Raw genomic sequence first — 20903 nt, forward strand, 5'->3', positions numbered from 1 at the left:
ATTGGTGTTTAGCAGTGGGATCTGCTCCCACATCTCTGCACCTAATAGAGTTTGGAGATAAAGAAGTACAACCTTTAGTAAAGGATGATCAAGTTAGGCTCTACTGAAGTAAACTGCAACCTGTAAGAAGTATTAAGTAGCAGTATAACAATGCGGTAAGTAACAAGATCATGGGACTGGATGGGATGCATGCAAGGATGCTGAGAGTGCTGATGATGTCATTGTGATGTCATTGCGATCTCTGTCATCTTTGCAAGGTCAGGGCAAGTGAGGAGGTCCCTGATGACTAGTAAAAGGCACACATTACCTCTCTCTGCCAAAAGAGCAAGAAGGAGGGCCTAGGGAATTACAGACTGATTAACCACACCGTAGTCTCTGGGAGGTTAAGGACTGTGTCCTTCTGGAAGCCATTTTCAGGTACATGAATGATAAGAAGGTGATTGAGAATAGCTTGGATTTACCAAGCACAGATAATGCCTGACCAATCTGATGGCCCTCTGTGATGAAATGACTGACCCAGGGGTGCAGGAGAAAGCAGTAAATGTTGTTTATCTTGACTTCAGCAAGGCTTTCAGCACAGCCTCTTATAATATCCTTTAGTCAGATAAGGGAGGTAAGGATTGGATGGAACTACAAGGTAGTTGAAAAACTGGCTGGACCATTGGGATCAACTGGTTGGTCAATGATTCCAAGTCTGACTGGTAGCTGGTAGCGAGTGGCATTCCTTTGGTGTCAATACTGGAGCCGGTGCTGTTTAACATCTTTATCAGTAGCCTGGTCAAGGGGACAGACTGCACCCTCATCAACTCTAAAGCCAACAGCAATATGGGGCAGTGGTCAATGTGCTGGAGGGCAAGGCTGCCATCAGGGAGACTGCGACAAGCAGGAGGAATAAGCTGACAGGGACCTTGGAACAACTCATGGAATTCAAGAGACAAATGCACAGAAGCCCTGCGTGTGGAGCAGAATAACCCCATGCAGCAGAACTGCCTGGGGGCCCGGGGCCTAGAGAGCATCTTTGCAGAAAAAGGACCTGCAGGTCCTGTTGGACAAGTCGACCATGAGTCAACATGTGTCCTTGCAATGATGAAATCTAACTGTATACTGGGCTGTGTTAGCAAGAGTGTAGCCAACAGGTGAAAGGAATTGATTATTCCTTTCTGGATGGCACTTCTGAGGCTGTATCTGGAGTACTTTTTTCAGTTTTGGGCTCCTCAGTACCTGACATATGAAGAGAGACTGAGAGAAGAGGGTTTTTTTCCCTGGAGAAGAAAAGGCTAAGGAGTATGTAATTGCTGTCTTCAGCTACCTAACAGGAGGTTGTAGAGAAAAGGGGCCAGTCTGTTCTCGGGGGTGCACAGTGCTAGGATGAGAGGCAACAGGCACAAGCTGCAGCAAGGGAAGTTCCAACTGCATGTAAGAACTGGATTCTTAGACACTGGAACAGGCTGCCTAAAGAAGCTGCAAAATCTCCATGCCTGGAGGTTTTAAAAACTCCATTGGCATGAAGCAACCTGATTTAATGTTGAAGTTAGTCCTGCCTTTAGCAGGACATTGGGTTCAGTAACCTCCACAGATTCCTTCCAGCCTAAGCTATTCAGTGTTTCCATGAAAAGTATAAACATACAAAAATAATGTAAAATTAATTCTTTTGTGCTATTACGTGTCTGTTTCTTATTTGGAATAAAGAGTCACCTGTAGAACAATTTCAGTCAGTACAGAAAGAAATAAAATGCTGTCGGCTTTAAGTGCTGGCAAATGACCACCCTCTAATATAACAGGAAATGTGAAAAGTGGACATGAAAAAGTGAAACTAGATTCCTGCAAGGGGCAGATCCCCTGCCAGCTCTGAGATGTAACCTTTGGGGAAATCAAAGTGGTGACTCAGTGTAATGCACGATGTACCTGTACGACGAGTAAATCAAAGGGGATGGGGTCACAGTCCATTCTTTTTTCTCTGATCTGGCAGAGGATTTTGTTTTTGATTGCAGTACAGAACAAGAAATGGAACTTCAGTTTGCAGAGGGACAGACTACTGACTGAACAGCCTTCAAAAGAATAAAATGAAAGGTTCTTTAAACATTACAGGAAATAAACTCACAAACAGGACTAACTGGGGATATTTCTGTTTTAGTTTTTTAGCAGATCATCTGCATTGCCCTGTTAATGTTGAGATTTCTCACTAAGTTGATACATTTATCATGAATTTCATTATTTGATATTGTGAAGGTTTCTGCTTCATAAATGTTGAAATGAAGACCTAAAGGTTGTAGACTTCCCAGATAGTAAATGAAAGTGGATATAAGGTTGATTTATAAATAGGAACAGAGTACTTTTATCTAGAGTTAAGGTGAGCTGAGCAAAATGTGAAAATGGAATTTTACAGAGCTATTGGTATTGGTTTCATAAATAAGTGATGTTAGCTAATGAAGATCACATGTTTTTGAAATCTCTAATCATATTTATTTTAAGAGGATGTACTTGAAAGCTAAATATATAAAGGTAAAATTCAAAAAGATAAGGGTAGGTTCTGGGCGTCTCTGAAAATCCTACCAGTAGTTCTGCACTATACAAGGTAGATTGTGATTCATATCTGAAATATTGTTTTAGTAATATTTAAAGTAGTATTAAATTGAAATCAGAGCAATACTTTATCAATTGTGAACTCTGTTTGCTTCATTAACTAGAAATTAGAAAGTCAGCGTGATCCTAATATATCAAAAAGAGTTGTACAGTACTATGTCTGACAATGTTGTGATCTATCATAAAATACTAATATACAAATATTTGAAAAAAAAGTTTGAAAAAACATAAAGTGGTCATTAATTATATCTGACTTACAGCTAGTGAAAGACAACCTTTTTATTCTGAAAAACCAATTTTTAAAAAAGGATGTGTTTTAAATCTTTGTTACAAATGAGATTTAAAAGTCCTGGAATATGATAATTTAATCATAGTTCACCTCTGCCCAGTAGTCACTGTAGATTAGGTCTCATAGCATTTTACTACCTTACATCTTTGTAGTGGTGTGTCCATTACTGCTTGAAAGTGACTGAGCTGTTTATTTTATTTACCGTCTTTTTTTAAATAACAAAATATTTTTGTATAAGCTTAAAAGGTTTGGTTTAGTTGAAGAATTGCATTCTGTCTCGTTTGCTTCAGAGCAGGCGTTTTCTAACCACTCTCACATCCTCAGCTAGGTTCAGGAAGCCGAGTGAATCTTCACAGTGGTTGTTCCTGAGCAGAGAGGGTTTATAATCACTCTGCAGAGCCACCCAACAACCTTCTGTTTCTTCCATTCATCACTGTAGAATATCGGTTTAATTACAAAATCTCCTACAAAATCAGTGACTAAACTAAGGAAATACTTAACATAAAATACATTAACATTGCTCCTGAACCTTTATCTGCATTCAGTGTGAAGTTTTCAAGGCATTCCTGCTGATGACACTATTTACTTCAGTCAGTAATATGGGGACGATAACTTTCAGACAGTATAAAAATATTTCTGGATGAGATTATCATTGAACAGTAACATTCTGAAATTCTAAGCCTCAGACAAAGATAGAATATTAACTCTCTAGTTTATTTAATTCTGGTTTTATCTGTCCTTCTAACAATCTGTTCAACTTTAGACTTAACTTACTATTTTAATGAAAACTTAATTTCAATTTAGTAATTCCTGTAAAGATTTCTTACAGATAATGTTTTAGCATGTAATTTTTTACATTATTTGGAACCGTATTTTTCAACATTGTAACTAAACAAAACATTGTTTTTTCAGCTAGAAAGATAGTTTCCCTGGCTGTATATTTTTCCTTAGTATCTCTCAGTTTCTGGTTGCAATTTGGATGTGTGTAGACTTAAAAGGACATTTTATGGAAGCTGTGTCTCTTGACCTTCAGGCTAATAATCTAAACCATACCAATCTTAAAACATAAACATCCGTATTTTATCACATCTTAGAGTTTAAGAATCCAATAAAGAAAAATTTAAAGTTAACCAACTACTTTTACATTTAACTGAATTCACATCTCCAGAATATGATTCATCTTATCTTGCAATGTCTAAGATAAGTCAAATGAATCACATCTGTAAAGTGCTTATTACTCCCCATTGACTATGGGGAGAAATTAGGGGATCCTAGAATTACTAGCTGAAATTAAGACTTCCTTTAAAATTCTAAAGCTGGATGAGATGAATCCCAGTATTGTGAGTAACTAACTGATATTAAAAATGTAGCCAAAACTGTCAAAAGTTTAGTGTCTGAGTATCAAATATACACATCTATATACATTTTTTGACAACTTGCTAGTACTTTGCTTGGGAAAAATTAGCATAATATTCTTTTTGAGGCTCAAGATTACACCACAATTTGTGTCTTTTCTCTGTGTGAGTTAAACTTGTAAATACAAGTGATAGTGTTTTAACAAATACTTGCAGTATGTGGTTCTGACATACTTCTGTATGCTGTTAATTCATTTTCAAGTCATTAAAAGAATGCTGTACTGTAAAGTGGACAGTCTGCAGTAGAGTTATGTTAATTTGGGGATCAAATCCTCAAACAACTTCTACCAATTTGCCCCTTTTTATTTCAGTGATAATTTTACTTAAATTATGATTAGCTGAGGACATTAAGAGAGTATAACAGCAAGTACACTACAGAGCAAATTTATGGCAAATCCAGTGCTGGACTCTTTCAGATGATATCAGCCATTAGTTGGTCAAGGCGTGATCATGGTGTTTACTTTGCTTTGTCAGACAATGAGTTAAAGAACAGGCTCTCTTCTTCCCTCCATTTCCAAGTGAAATTCTTTTCCTGGATTATATGCCAACTCTTGTCGAATGACTGGCCCTAGACCCAGTTGTTCATTGTAGACTGTTTTCAAATAATACAGTAAAGAAGCAATCTTCACAATTTGTTAATTTGTACATTGCTTGAAGTCTAGTTCTTTTCCATCTGCTCTGCAATCTGCTGCTGTTATTATATTATGAGAGAAGCCAGGCATACCCTCAGACCAGTTTCTGAGTTGTCATGCCACATTTTTCTTCCATTTCCTCTCAAAAGTACCTGTGAGATTGGTAGCAAATTATTTCTTAACAACTCCAACAGTTTTCATATCTCATCTGGTTTTATGGACTGCAGCAAGACTGAGATATTCCAGTCATCTTCAACAGAGACCAAATATACATAACAGTAAGATATTCTTGTTCTTTTGCAAAAGTAAATAATTTTTAAATAACTTTTTCTCATATGAGAGTCTCCTAATTCATTTTGATTTAGGGTCAGAGTATTGACTGTGTATATACAGACCGTAGAACTTCAGTGGTGTTTTAGAACAAAGTTTTTGCGACGAAAACGTTTCGGAAGGTTGTTTTTTAGGGTTAATTTTTGGCTCTGCCATACTGTAGTATGGATCTTCCATCTGAGTAAACCCCTGGTTTTCCAGACTGAATTCTTTTTGTTGGGATGGTTCTCTGAAGAGCCTAGTAAGGGTGACATGCTAATACCATTTTTGGTCTTCATAAAACCCCTGCACAATGATCTGTGCCATTGCATAGTAATGTTGCAAGCTTTCCATACTCTTTCAATTCCTTGAAAGAACTGCAGTTTTAGTCTCCACTTATCTGCACACACCCTTATACAGCAAAGCAGGTAAGCACTAAAATAGCATTATAAAAAGTAGGGACCTGTTCCTTTGTTTGAAACTAAGATTTTCCTTGAGTGCTTCTCTGGTGAAGAGCATCTTTCTGTTTTTCTTCTTGTAGTGATAATTGCTTTGCAATGCTGAAATTCTAGATGGCTGAATCTTTACAAAAGGAGTAGCAAAGTACAGCTGAATATGAACACTTTTCCTGGAAGCATTTGAGGATTGTGACCATGTCCATTCCATGCTGGACTCTGGTCTTTCTTTCTTTTTGAAATATTTTGTACCTGAAATGTATTTATATTTTTCTGCATATCTTCATTCTATCATTTCCCTTCAGTCAAATTTCTTAGACCAGTTTTCCAGCCCTTATACTTTTCTTCCTCCTTTTAAATATTTTTTAATATTCTGCTTCCCATATTGCATTTCATTTTCTCTGGTCTTGGCTGATTGTTTATCTCTCTGTGGTCCTTGTCAAATTTATCATTCAATAACTTGGAATACCAAGGGATCTCAGCACCTACTAGTGGAATCCATGAAGCAAGTGCAAGAGCCATTAGTGTTCATGATAAAGTCAACTAAGCAGAGAGACACAGACATTTGTTTCTGTTAAGATTCTCCAAAGGCCTTTTCTCTACTTTCTTTAGACTTTGCTTATATACAACACACAGGTCCTGTAGAAGACAGAGTTTACATTTTCATTTAACCTTACTCCTGTCATTTTGACTTGTTCTGTCTCTCAGTGCCAACCCCTCCCCCCCATATTCCGCATAAGCAATATATGCCAGTGTATATGGTTGACTTTTGCTTTATTTCTTTTAATGTAAAATGCTTACATTTGTTTTATTTTGTGTAGTGTATTTAACAAATCCTAAACTGTGTAACAATGTGGAGAAAAAAAGTGCTGTCATCTTTTTCCAAACAGTTCAGGGGGATGTATAGCAGCATATATTTTATTTTATTGGACTCGAATGACAGGATAGGGAGAAAGATCTTGGCCGTTTGCATAGAGGTATTTTGTGCCAAATCCTCATTTGCTTTCATGCTAAGTGGGCAAGGTCTTCCCATAGGAAAAAGAGACCTCCTGAACTAGAAAATCAGAGCAGTCAGTTCTAAAGTGCACTCACTACCTAGCACCCCTTTAAATTTTGTTCAGACATTAAGTTAGATAAGCTTTATGTTTGATAAAGATTTTAGCTTTAAATAAGTAAGTTTAAATAAATCTAATTTTAAATGAGCAATCTTTAAACAATTTATCTTTACTTAAAAAAGGCCTTGAGAAGGCCTGATTGGATGTCAAAGTTGGCCCTGCTTAGTGTGAAGGGTTGGACCAGATAATCCCCTGAGGTTCCTTGCAAAAATCCATTTTTCTGTCATTTTATCTGCTTTATTTAATTATTATTTAATTTAATTATTAATTTAATTATTAATATTCATTTAATTAATTAATTATAATCTGTGATTACTAATTGCTTATTTGCTGCTTTTTTAAAGTACTCTAATAACTTCTTCAGAAATCTTCATTTATCACCAACTTTCACACAGTCCAGCCTCCATTATATTCATTCTGCCAGCATCTCACAAAGTCCACTGCAGGTATTATATACTTGCTCTTCCTTTTTAGTAAATCTGTTCTTCCACAATGCAAAGTACCAGGACTTTGTGCTTGCTATCCATTCGGTTTTGAATGTTATCACCAATTGGTCTTGCTCCTGACTCACTCATTTCAAATATTACTTGTCTTTATAGAGAATAATTCAAAGAAATACTTGTTTGAAAAAAAAATCAGTTTAGTTGAATAACCTAGTCTACAAGAGAGTTACAACCTTAAGAATTATGCAATATTTTTAATATATATGTTTAATGATCATGAAATAAAGTCCCAGATTAGTTTGGCCAATTTAAAATAGTCATTACAGGTCCTACACAGTCTACTTTACTCACTCTCTCGATGCTTTGCTCACGTAGTCTGGACTTGGTTCATAAGATAAGATGAGAAGTTTCTTCTGAAACAGTAAGTATTTAAATGGAAAGTAGAAAATTGGTAAATTGATTCTGCTAGTACATGATGTAACTAAGCCTCAAATTACCTGACTTCTATTGCAGGATGAATGTTTTCATATCTGTAGTTAAACTTTGAATCCTCTAAAGGCGTATCTGATCTTATTCTCTATTGTAGTTTGAGTTAGAAATACATTTCTCTGTGGGGGGGGAGGAAGCTTGCACAATAAATGCTACTCCACAGTGAGTCGGGCATGAAGCAGTTTTTCTGTCTTACAAGAGCTTTTGAGAGTTTGAAGATTTCCTGTCCTGAACCAGCACAAGAAGTTAAAATCTTGAAAGTGCTTGTGATATGCAAGTTCAGAAAGAAAGCTGGATATGATCATAGAAATAGATAAAAAAAATCCTCAAGCCAAATATTTCAAAAACTTTAATTTTGAAACCAAAACTCAAGATTATTTTCACTTTGAGAACTGGAAAGTTTTGCATTTTGAAAATACGCTCATGTTTTCAGAATTTTTTACTTTTTCCCGACATATTACAAAACCCATCTTCCTTCAAGTGATTTCACAGTCTGCATGACCTGGCATTTTATAATATTAAACATGTTGGTAAAAATCTTCGGACTATTTTTTTTCTCATGGTAACTGTAAGGAAGGAGACAGACGTACCAGTAGCACTGGCACTATAGGCACACAAGGCAAATCAGATGCCTTTATATCTTATATAAAAGGTAACATGGATGGATCTGAAACTGTCAGTTAAGATCTGTCTGTTGGAGAAACCTACTTCTAGCCTATAATGGATGTCTTCTCTGTTTCAGATATTCTGAAATGTCTCTACAGCAAAACCTTGGAAACAAAAATGTCAAAATTAAGACTTAGCACACTGTTCTGATGTATTACACAAAACCTTTGTAACCTTCCTGGCAGCAGTTACACTCTTCTCAGTTTCCAGTATACCCACATGTTTACATAATTTTGATGCAAATTGTAAGGTGAGTCATATGTCAGTCTCCACTGCTTTAAAAATGGGTATCCATTTGTGGGTTGTGTTCATATGTAGTTCAGATTACTTCTCAAACTCAAACTTCTTCCAAGAGGTTGATTTAAGTTAATAGCAAAGACTGTCTGTCTAACATTTGCTGTAGTGAAACATCTCCTCTTGTAACAGTGACAAACATTTAGGTTTTTACAGTGTGTTCTGGTGTTTGGTGAAACGTTAGGAGTCCACTAGACCTTGCTGAAAGGTCAGTCCTTTGGCCACTTGTCATCCATCTGCAGTGGTTCCTGAAGATAAAATATTGAAAGAAGGTGCACAGTACTTGTCTCAGTCTTGAAATTCAAAACAATATTAGTCTTTATAAAGCCTTAAAACATTATCGTTAACTAAGAAAAAAAGTCTACTCTGTTTATAGCAAATTATTAAAAATGATTTATTGTAATACATTTTCACAAGTTTAATTTACCTTATAAGCTTACAATTTTTGCAGAGCCAGATCAAAATCTTTTCAGTTATGATTGCTGCAAATCTGTCAGCAGAGACTGTGGGAAGGCATTGCTTTGCTTATGCAATTCCAATTCATTAACTTGTTACATCTTGTGTGCATTTGTCTGGATTTTAATTATTTTAATTTATAAAAACTGTTTATCAATGGTTCAGGGAGGTTTAATAATTTAAAATATGATTGAAATATATAAGTTGCATTTCCTGGTAATACTTAAGAGTTTTTACTGAAATTTGGTAGAATATATTTTTGCCCAGTTGGACTGCTATTCACAAATCCATTCAAAATGATTTGTACCACCTGCAAATTGTCGTAATTTCCCTTTGCAAATAGTAATAATGCTACAGTTACTGGTTAATTCAGCATTATAATAATGCAGTTAATCTTCTCTGCCATCCCTAAAACTGAATCTGATAGAAAGTACAAAGGTTTTGCTGGAATTCAGAAAAGCTTTAAACATTATCAAAGCACTTGGCCAGTATATTTATGTTACGTTGTTAAGTTCCAAGTAAATAATTTAATTTTGTTTATACACTGGCAACAATATGAACAGTTCTCTTTTTTAAAGTGAAGGTTTTTTCTTGCAAATGGCAGTTCTGAGAATATTGCTGCACATCTGTCCTTCCCCCTGCTTAGCTGTAATGAAATGCCAACCCCAGGAACACTCATGTGTAAACACTGTCCCGTTCTGAGGAGTTCAGCTTGTGCAGCATAATTCAAATATATTCTCACCACAATCTTGTTAAGTTTAAAAACAAAGTAACATTCTCTTTATTTAAAATAAAATGTTTTGTTATATCTGTGTCTTGTTAAATTACTAGAATAACTTAAACATCCCCAAAGCATTGCCTTCTCTATTCCATAGTTTCTGTTATTTTCAAATTTTAGAAACTAATTTTTTAAATGTCACTTGCCAAACAAATTATGTGCATTTTAAGATAAAGCAAACCTAAAATGTGTAACAAAATGTTAAAAGTAAAAAGAAGAAAAATAGTTTAAAACATTTCTTTTAATGTAGGATTTCTAAAACTCTGGGCACCCATTTAACGCATGTGTGCTAATTTAACCTGCTCTTTAACAACTTGTTGAAAAACAGCTCTTGTTATCCTTCTTCGGATGCTTAGAGCAAGGGCTGAGATTGCAGACCTGCGTGTCTGTAGAGTGTGTTACAATATGACAAGTCAAGATCCTCTTTAAACCCTCAAAATGGATATGCCCAAGGCAAGCTGTCCTATTTGTGTCCCTCAACAGCTGTGCTAGCATTATGAACTGTTTTACTGTAACACCGTATCATAGTATACAGCAAATGCAGTGAATCAAATAGTGTGTGACTTTAATGTTGCGTGACATTTGCTCATAGCACAGTCATACAGAGTTAGCTACAGAATTTTACTAGCCTGTTAAAAGAGATGTTAAAAAGTGAAACAGTTCTTTCAACTTGATTGTCCACTAAAACAATTTGCAATAAACAATTTGTTATTTTTAGCAGTAAATAAATCTCTTAATCCTCCTCCTTAGTGCCAAACAGGCCTGTAAATAAAGATCAAGGGAGAACCTTTTATTTCATTGTTTCAGTGAAGGAACTTAACCGGTTGTTAAAGAGTTGAAGTGGAAACATAAACAGCTGCATATCGTTTATGCAGCCACAGTGCTTGTGTCTTGTACTTGTGTGAGCGTGTGGTGGGGCTTGGTGAGACTGTGCTAGGGATATTTGCATGAAGAGATCATCTGCCCTCACAATAGCATTAGGAATTCTTCAGGCAACCTGGCCTTGGCTGAGCAGCATAACTGTTTTTTGCTGATGAGAGATGCTAAATGCACTCTGCAGCTTTTTTTTTTCTTCTGTCTGACTAAACAGAATATACATTTAATGATACACATTGCACAAGAGCAAAAATGCTCTTGTTGGATACAATATCTCATGGATGTAATAAATTTCAAAAATCAAAAGTGGAGGATGCAGTTTAAATACATCCTGCATTTTAAGAACATAGATTTTTCTCCTGGTTTTGAAATAGAAAGTATTAGATAATGCATTAAGTTTTCCCCATTGAAACTGTTATTTTTCAAATTCTTTTGTCAGGCATCTTTTGTGCTTTTTCCCGGACTATCCCATCCGTAGGCAGTGCTTTGTAGTGGACGCTGTAGGGGTAGTACAGCATTCTGGATCAGAGCACTGACAACTCAGGCAGTGATCCTCTCTGTGGTTCTGTTTGTGTCATTTACGGTTAGGCCTAAAAAGAAAGGTAAGTGTAACAAGTCTTATAATTTAAGTCCACTGGGAGTAGGTGCCAGTATTCACAAAGTTTATTTTTAGCCCAAGGAGGCTAGATTCCTGCCATAGTGGAGATCTTTACCTTTTTAAAGTTTGGAGATCCCTGAGATTTTCCCAGCAGAGATGCAGACTCTTGTATTCCCTGACAGTAGCCCTGGCTTTCTGAGTTACCTTTTGCAAATCCTTTAGAAATTTCTGTCTGTTGGCCCTCAGGGATGCCTATAAGTGAAATTAGGCTCCTGCTCTGAATTGCTCTCAAATCCACTGATTCTGAAGATAGCCTAGGAAGACTAGCATCATTAGGCTAATGTTAATCTGTATGAATACTACCTGGTTCCTGAAGAGAAGTCCAGACTCTGTATTGGGTGTCAAGTGCTTGAGGATTGTTGGATATGTTGAAACAGGATCCATAAAAACCTACACAGTGAGCAAGGAACTCCTGCAATTTGCAATAAAGAGTATAGACTGAGGACAGATATATGTTTCAAAGCCCATTATAATTTGTTTTAAGCACCTTAATTAAGACTGTTCTTGTGATCTAATCCAGAGACCTGTCCTGCCCAGTGCATCTATTTCATTTCTCTAAAACCAGAGGGAAGAGAACTCTTTTCTTATATTTGAAAGATGGAAAGGGGTGCTCCCTCTTTAATCCAGCAATTGGCGCACTCACATGAGACATGGAAGTTAGGGTTTCCATTCCCCCTCACCTAAAGGAGGTTGAAACCCACATTTCTCATCCTCTTGGGGAGTGTCATGCACACAAAGCTACTGTCCTAGTAGGAGTTAATCTTCACCTTTTCTCATTGGGTCTGGCAGTGAGACACAGTTTTCTAACTTGGAAAGGGATTGAACAAGTGGTCCTTGGAATAGGAATTTGATCTTGTGTGTTCGCTGCCAGTTAAGTTTGGTGCATTCACATCTTCTATGTTAACAGACAGAAATGCCATTTACTGCATTTTTCAATGGCCTTGTCTCGTAGCTGGGCTCACAAAATACTTCACAGATGGAGCTCTGCAGGCAAGCCAAGTGGAGGAATAACCACTTTATGGATCTCAATCAATGTAGGAAGTGAGCTAGAAGCCAAATTACTTGTTCCTGTGGAGAGTGAGCTGCTCCTGTACATGCCTAGAAGCAGAACTTTAAAAGACCTGGGAGCTTTAAAAGCCAAGTCCTTGGTGCAAGTTAGGCAGCCTTCAGGTCTACAGACTGATGAGCAGAGATTTTCAGAATCACATTTCTGTTGCTTTGTTTCAGAAACTTGTGTAAACAAGTTCCCAACCAGCAATGTTCAGTTACAGCATCAATCCATCGGTTTCAGGTGCTTTGCACTGTGCTGTGGAGCTGTCTCAAGGGAGCCCCACTGTGGTCAAGCCGTTATTGAATTCTGATTATATCATTCTTGGAGATTAGTCTTCTGAGCCTCCCACGGCCATTACCTTTTTGACACCTTGTCAAGCAAAAAGCTGATTCAGTGCCTCTTAATTCTCTCCATTCTGGTGTCATAGAAGAAGTTTCACCTGTACCGCCAAAGTATGCATGGGGGACGGCTAGCAAGTGTATGGCCTAGCTATTGTGCTCTCTGTGCTGTTTGCAGGTAGCTATGCATTATGTCATTTTCCTTATGAGGTGCCAGCTTACAGGACAGCAAGTTTTATTGTCTCTGTGCATCTTCAAATTCCCTGTGATTGACTTCAGTTTCTAACAGCAGAGGCATAGATTTTCAGCTGAGCAAAATGTTACCATTTGCCATTCTGTCATTTTAGAGTGTCAAGTATGGATCAAGGACTGTATATGCAGTCTTTTATGTATATTTTCAGTTATTTTGACACTCTGCCTGTGCTAAATTAAGAATAATGGAAGTTTGTGGTGGCATGTCTAAATGAGTATTTCTTTGCAGACTGCATGAAGTCCCATACTGTCACCTGCTGACCATTGTCAAGGCATTTCACTTCATCAGGTGTACCAAGGAAGATTAATTCAATATAAATAATGAGGAATTTAGCTGGAATACCAGGTAATAAAACTGCCTCAGAAAAGCACGTATCAGAATGCAGGATGCACAGACTTTTTCTCACACAAGATAAGAAACATTTGGCACTTTTTTTCCTTTCAGGAGAGCTTTCAGCTACTACTCTGTATGGTGCAGCTCTTGTAGAGTCTGTTCAGAACACTGTATATGCCAGCCCTGTGCCTTAGATACCCTAGAGTGTGTAAAAAGGCCGACTGAAGGCAAGTTAAGGCCATGCAACAAGGTGCCTAAAATGGCATTAGTTGCCTACACTTTGGCAACTGAATCCTGTCCTAAGTGTCCAAGCTCTCATTTATAGATCTGGGGAGATCAGATGTGTCTAGGCTGTCAGATATGTCACAGGACTTACAAGAGATCCATCCCTCTGGGATTATCCACTGGAGGTCAGGATATGTCACAGCAGTGGGAATGACTTAGTCATGTAGCTTTTGCAATGGCTTTTGGTACATGAGAAGTTTTTATGTGTTAGCTGTCCTGCAGTAACATCAGGCAACAGATTCCTTCATCCAGCATGTCTACATTAGGGCCAGGATGAATCAAGCTCTGGTTTCCGTTTACTGTACTGACTAGGGCTCCATTGGGAGTTTGGATGTATTGCTTAGACTTAAATTTAAGTGTCTAACCTCAAGCTAAATCCCACCTTTAAATTCCTGTGATGGTCAGGAAGACATCACCTCAGTCCTGAGTTTCAACCATGACTTTTCCTTCAGTACATGTAATAATGCTGGTGGCATCGCAGTGGCTTGTATATCTGTATCCAACTTAAAAAAAGTGTTCCATTTGCTTTCAGGCTGTTAGTCATTTTGTCAGCTGTTTCCCCTTCTTTGAAGAAATCTCTTTGAAAATTTCTTTTCTTTGAAAAATTTCTCTGGGATAGTGCTTTTTTACTCTTTGTCTGTGCTGTGCACACTCTGCTGCTAAGTCCAGAAAAGTGATCTAACACATAGTGTTCATACATTTTTTCCAGTTCCCTGTTATTAACTTATCTTTTGCAACAACATGAACATAGGCATAGGTGGCATTTTTTGGACTCTGTTTTAGAACTATATGTCTTCCTGCTTCAAGTTTCTTTTCCTTGTCTTTTGGTCCCTCTGTTGTATGCTATTGTGTCAAAGTCGTGTTCTACCATCCATAGGCTTTAGCCTGGAAAGAGCAATTTCCTTTGCTTGACAGCTTCCAGTTTTACTGTCAAAACTCAATCACAAACTTGTCCTTTGCCTATACCATTTGCAGGTATTGACTACTCAGCCTTTAATTATTCAGTTATCCTCTATGTTTCTGAAGAGCTTTTTACCCTGTTATGAGCTTCGACTGCTATATTTTTCCACTCAGAATGTTTTTGTAGCTTGGCCTTCTCATGTGGTATGAATGTACCTTGCTACAGATTTTAAGCATGCCAAAGCAAACAGAAGCCTTTTAACAAACTGCATAAAACCCAGACTGACTATGAAATTTATCTGGAGCCCAACAGCTATTAGCCCTCCTACAAGCTGTGGACATAACTCTTCAATCTGAAGTAGGGTAATTGGTTAAGAAAGAAAGCTGTAATCACTAGCTGAAGTTTGAAAGTATTGTAGCTTTCAAAGTGGGGATTTTTGCGTGATAGAATTAATTTTACTTCTGATACTGTTAAACTGTATACCCTGGTAATATATCATTAGGCAAGCATGCCTTCTCTTAAAATGACATTTTATTTTTAAAATTTATTTTAAAAATAAAACTTGAAAATAAAAATATTTTTTTTCTCAGTTTTGAAGCCAAAAATGCATATTTTAAAAAGCACAGAATTACTCTTTGTACTTTGAAATGAAAATAATCCTGCAGAGAGCCTAAGACACAAAATATTATGCTAATAGTTAATAAAATAGTAGTGAATTTCATTACTATTTCTAACAATGTAATGACAGCACTAAAAATATTTCCCATGTTCTATAAAAAGTAGTAATTGTATTTTAATCAGTAAAGGCACTTAAAGTATGCGCAGATGATGTTCTTAATAGTTTCTTGATAATAATGTGTTATTTTAGCTGAAGGTCTGTCACAATTTGCATATTTAATTTAGGCATTAATTAGTTACGGAATACGATGAACAATTTATACTAGGCTTCTTGGATGCTGTAATCTTTCAAATGTTCATGTTTCAAATTTCAAAGAAGAGGACCGTTAGGATGACCTGATGCTTTCAAGGCCTTTCTGCATATTTGCATATTGTATCCAGTTCTTGTGATCTTGTTGTAAAACTTGAGATACTTAACATTCATAAAAAACCAAGTGACTACATGGAGAATTTCAGTTTTCATTTTAAAAAAATTATGTCTAGTTTGATATCTCTTCGACTTGTGAATGCCTACATGTAGTGATCAGTCACCTCACTGAAGGTTTTTGCGTCTGTTTCACACTAATGAAAATTATAAGATGCCAAGTTGCTTTTTGGGGTCAGTCCTTAAAATTGACATCCTTGTTGTACCTTTTCTGTTAATGATACAGCTGCTTAAGGAATGCAGTCTGGCCTTCACAGATACTGCAAGAATGCGTGCATACAAGATGCAGGGAAAAAGGGAATTCCAAATGTTTTCCAGTTATAAAGAAGCTGGGAGAGGGTGTCTAAGAGGTGTGTGCTTGCCTGTTTTTATAGTTTTTCCTTGGTATCTGCTGTTGCTCTCTTTTGGAGACAAGACTTTGGAACATAGAGACTTTATACTGACCCAGAATAGCCATTCTTGTGTTCTTAAATCTGTGTTTACAACTCAACAAATTTAGGGTATTAATGATCTTATTAACTACAGGGAACATAATTAAAAATAGCTTGGAAAAAATGTTTTTGTTTTAATTCCAACAGAAAATCTAAGCCAGCATTTATCTGCTATTCAAATGATTAAAAAATAAATGGTATTTTTATTAGTGACATATTAGCTAAAAGGTCGCCAAATGTGTATAATCAAAAGAGCAATTAGTGTATGCAGTTTTATACATCTGTTATGAAACCATTCTTTGACATTGATACTTTCTGCTCCAGTACATATTAAATTAATTCTAAGCAGTGATGCATGGATTTGTGCCGACAAGATCCTGTATCTTGACAAAATCTTTAGGTTTTAATAGGACTGCCGAAGACAGTGGGATCAACTCGCACTGATCCAGTTGCTCCTAGACATGATAACATTGGATACATAATAATGTTAAGATTTGAATAATGGATAATACACTGTTCAAGGAAGTTGTTACATGCAACTGCGTCAATTGTATGCATCCTTAAATATGCATAACATTATATAAGCTGTATTTACAAGCTGTGAAATCTGTGTTTTGAAAACACAGATTCCACTTGAGAAATTAAAATATAAGGGATACCATTATTCAGTGTGTTAGCTCTTGAGGAGGAGGATGTCCTCCTAAAGACTACAAAAGACCTTTAGCAAAAGAAATGAATATATTAAAAGCTATGCCTTTTGCACCAGAGAATGTTAATCCAGCACAAGTAAATTTAGCTCCTAAATTGTCCTTATAGCATCATACTGAACTTCGGAGTACAGGTCAGGTTACTGCAGGATGTTTTAAATCCTACCTATACACTATTTAAGCAGAGTGGAGATGCTTTCCTTGGATTTAAGTAAAATATATATATGAAATTATAATGCATAAAATGAGAAACAGCAGCTTCTCACTAAAATTCTGCAAAGCTTGCCTGCAATGTTGTGTTAAAAAACATGTGGTCACATAACTGATAGAGTTAAAAGTCAAGTGGCTCAATTATGTTTATAAAGAGAAGTTAAAGATCTTCATTTTTCTTCATAAAGGTTTTGAAAAGTCACCGATTCAATGAATGTTGAAATTCCATTTATATTCAGGAAGAGTTAAAAAATGTAAAATAGTTTATATTTCTAGAAGACTTACCTAATCCTAAAGCCTTTGCCTATCTTTATTTTAGCCCCTTCAAAATGGACATGGGTTGTAAAATCAGATTCACATTTCCATTTCTAATTGGATTTGACCCATCCAGGGTCAGTACTATGTCAGCACTTAGATCTAGCAGAACAAGTGATTATGCAAGAAATGGGAAATTTTCACAGTTAATCATAAATTTTGTTGCTAAAGCAAATTCTCTATAACTGAATCAAGCAAACGTGTATAGCTTACAGTCTGCATTCTTGTCTCCCCAGTGCATACATTATAACAGACTTCATGGGCATCAGGAATGAAAATTTTATGAAGGTAGCCGCAGTGGGGACCTGGATGGGAGATTTTGTCACGGCATGGATGGTAAGAAATATAATATTATTACATTTTAAAAGAAAAACAAAAGGAATGTGTTTGTTGGTTTCGAGGGAGAGAGGAAGTGGGAGGAAAAGAGGAGGGAGAAGCCTGAGTGTCTTGAAGTAACACCAGTATTTCAACCCAGATAAGCAGAGAGCTAACAAAGGCAAGAAGGCATAATGGTAGGATATGTAATTAGTTGGGAGTCCAAGAGAGTTTCAGTTAAAATGAATCAGAGTACAACTTTGTTCCTTCTGCTGTGAGTGGGAACTTTTCCATTGACTTCTCTGAGGACAGAACTGTGTCCTTTCTTTGTTATGAACTAATGTCATGGCTTGACATATAATGAAACAGAGTAATGGCTCAAATGAAACATGTCTACTGAAAAGGAGAAAAGAAGTAAAATTATCTGAATGATGTGATCAAGAAGGATGGAGGTGAAAGAAAGAAAGACAATTACATCCCAGAATATAGCCTGTTTGAAGTGAAACTATCAGATTAAGTTTGTCTCTAATTTAGGATTTTAGAAGAATAAACTTTTACAAAAGATTAAATGTTTTCATGAAGCTGCTTTTCACTTGAATTACAATCTTTACAAAGGCACTCTCCTGAAATACTGGCAATCCAAAGATCTATGTAGTCAAAGAAAAACAGAAAATGACAGCTAACCGCAAACAAAATGAAATATGTGCAAATGTGTTTTGATTGTTCAGGAAAAGCATGTTTTAAACACAAAGTAATGAAAAGTGAATGCATTTTTATTTCTTTTTTTAGTAAGATTAGATTTTTATGATGAATGTAGGTAAGAATTTTAACAGTTATGACTGTGACATTAGTAGCTGAAGTCAGTAAGACATTAATTTGTATTGGGGAAAGAAGTCCATGATTTTTAAGATTACAGAATGGGTCTAAATTAATCTCTATTTTTTTCCTAATGATTCATTGACACCTCAGTTTGTTAACTCAAAATAATCAACATAATTTTGGAAGGGTTCATTAACACAGAGAGCATTACCTGATAGTGAATGTTTATTATATATCACATTCTCATGAATGGAAAATAATCTCAGCATTTGTAAAGTGTAGCCAGTGACTGCAGCAGTCTCAGTGTAAGCAAAGAAACAAGTCAAGGTGGATGAATTCCATGACTGTGATATGTGTTAGGAGAAAATACTATAGGAATAGTTTGAAGTAGGAATGACTATAAGATTGTAAGACTAAAGTCTTTAAGACTATAGGAATAATCTTAGAAGAGTCATTTGAGTTTCTCTCAATTTATCCTCCATGTATTTTATGTTTGGAGCTTACTGTACAACAGGAAAGGAAAAATAAAGAACATCAAAGATTTTTTCAGGATATTGTGCACTCTGTGTCAGTGGCTTCTCCGAGACAAATTACAAACTGTGAAATGGTGGCCATGAAAATTGAGTACTTAGCAAATCATCTGTCCAAACAAGCTTACAGTAAGGACTTTGTAGAATTGGTGCATCGACTGATGTTATCAATTAATGTGGATTTCTAGGAAATCAGTAGTAAAATTCATGGCTACTTCTAAATACCATTAGCTTCACCCTTTTTTTATGGGCTTCCACAGCTTTATACAAATATTCAAGGAAAAGTGATTGATGAGCTAAACTGAATTAAGAGGGGTCATGTTCATCGTACATATGTGACTTAGGGCTCCAGTGGTATGGTAGATTTCGTATTGGTTGCACCGCATTAGGAAACATTCCAAATTTTCAGTTCCTCTTTTCTTCATCTCCTTGAAAAAGAATTGTCACAATGAAACATGCAGCACTATATAAAGCACATAAGGCTTCACGCGATATGGAAACTGCTGAGTTCAAGGGGTATTAGAATCCTGACCCCTTTCCGTGTATTCAAAGCCCTCTCAGGTCTTCTCAGCAATGGAGGCAAAACTGGATTGTGCCACAGCAGGTTCCAGTAGTGGATGGGGTTGTCACTAAAGGGGGGCAGACTGGCTTTGGCAGGGGCAGTTTGGGGAGGGGAGGTTGGTTGTAAACTAGGCTCATTCTATTAGTTTTTAGGAATAGCATAGGGCGTGGGCTAGGAGGATCAATGGGTTTTAGGAAATGCTTAGGATGCAGGAAGGGAATTAAGAGGCATGGTGGTTGTAGAGGAGGGAGTTAGGAAACTCAATGAAGTTTTAAGAGGCTCTGGATAGGGAAAAGGGATTGACAGAGATTATGCTTGCTATTTTTTCTCTCCTCCCACACATGTCTTCCCACCAATATTACCTTTACTGCTCTTCTTCCCTCTTTTGGGGGATATAGGATCCCACACCCAGTCAGTTCTCTCTCCAGCACCAACAGCTACCTTCCCCTATTCCGTCAATTACTACTACTCCCAGCCCAGGTCCTCTTCAAAACTGTATCTCACCCACTTGTGTCTGCTGGATGGCTCAGAAAAAGAAGAAAGATAAAGGTGGGAGCAGATCAGAGAGCTAGAAGAGATTCCGAGAGACCAACACTGTCTGCTCCTGCTACCAGTAGGGGTGGTGGTATCAACCAGTGGTTCCCCTGCACTCATCCTTGTTGTTCTCTTTCTTCTCCTTCTCCTTCTTTTCCTTCTCCAAGCAACAGCAGAACACTATGTAAATGGGGATGAGTTTCTGAGAAGGTCACACTCCTGGCACAGCTGATTCCCATTCTCTCAGGCACAAACTGAACAGTCCATCACTCTTGCAGCCCACTGACTACTTTGCTGCCTGCCTCAGATAAATTCTTCACATGCTTGCTTTTCCCTCTGACCTTTTCTCATAATCCTCATTGCCAAATTTTAAAAACATTTTATGTAGTGTAGCTTATTCTCTGTGTCTTTTATTGGAATTTGCTGAGTTTGAAGTAAAATCAAAACTGGATTTGGGGGGAAGACACATCCAAACAGTTTTTGTTCAATTTCCTTTAAAAAGTGACATTTGGTTTTAGTCATTTTAATTGCAAGAGAAATGTTATATTGCGTGGTGCTAACATGAACAGACTGTTTCTGTATAGAACTGTAATCCATGTTTTAATCAGCAATAGTGGTTTTGACTGGTGGAAATGTCAAACTCTTCATACTTCTGATAGGTGAAGATTCTCCAAAATCTCTTCAGATTTCCAAATTCAGGTGTTTAGTTCCTCAGAGCAAGTGAGAATATTGAAATTGCTTCTGCAATGCAAATCTAGG

At 36.8% G+C, this 20903-nt stretch overlaps 1 protein-coding gene across 1 annotated transcript in view; it reads left to right on the top strand.

Annotated features, from left to right (window-relative positions):
• The window catches only part of LOC112976397 (transmembrane protein 117), a 146092-nt gene that overhangs the window by 79848 nt on the left and 45341 nt on the right, over positions 1–20903 (top strand). The window contains exon 3 of the mRNA XM_026087590.1: positions 17621–17720. Within this exon, the coding sequence (XP_025943375.1) occupies positions 17621–17720 (100 nt within the window). The remainder of the gene's footprint in view (positions 1–17620; positions 17721–20903) is intronic.

The sequence above is a fragment of the Apteryx rowi genome, unplaced genomic scaffold, assembly GCF_003343035.1.
Source record: "Apteryx rowi isolate R43461 unplaced genomic scaffold, aptRow1 scaffold_721, whole genome shotgun sequence".
Taxonomy (NCBI): domain Eukaryota; kingdom Metazoa; phylum Chordata; class Aves; order Apterygiformes; family Apterygidae; genus Apteryx; species Apteryx rowi.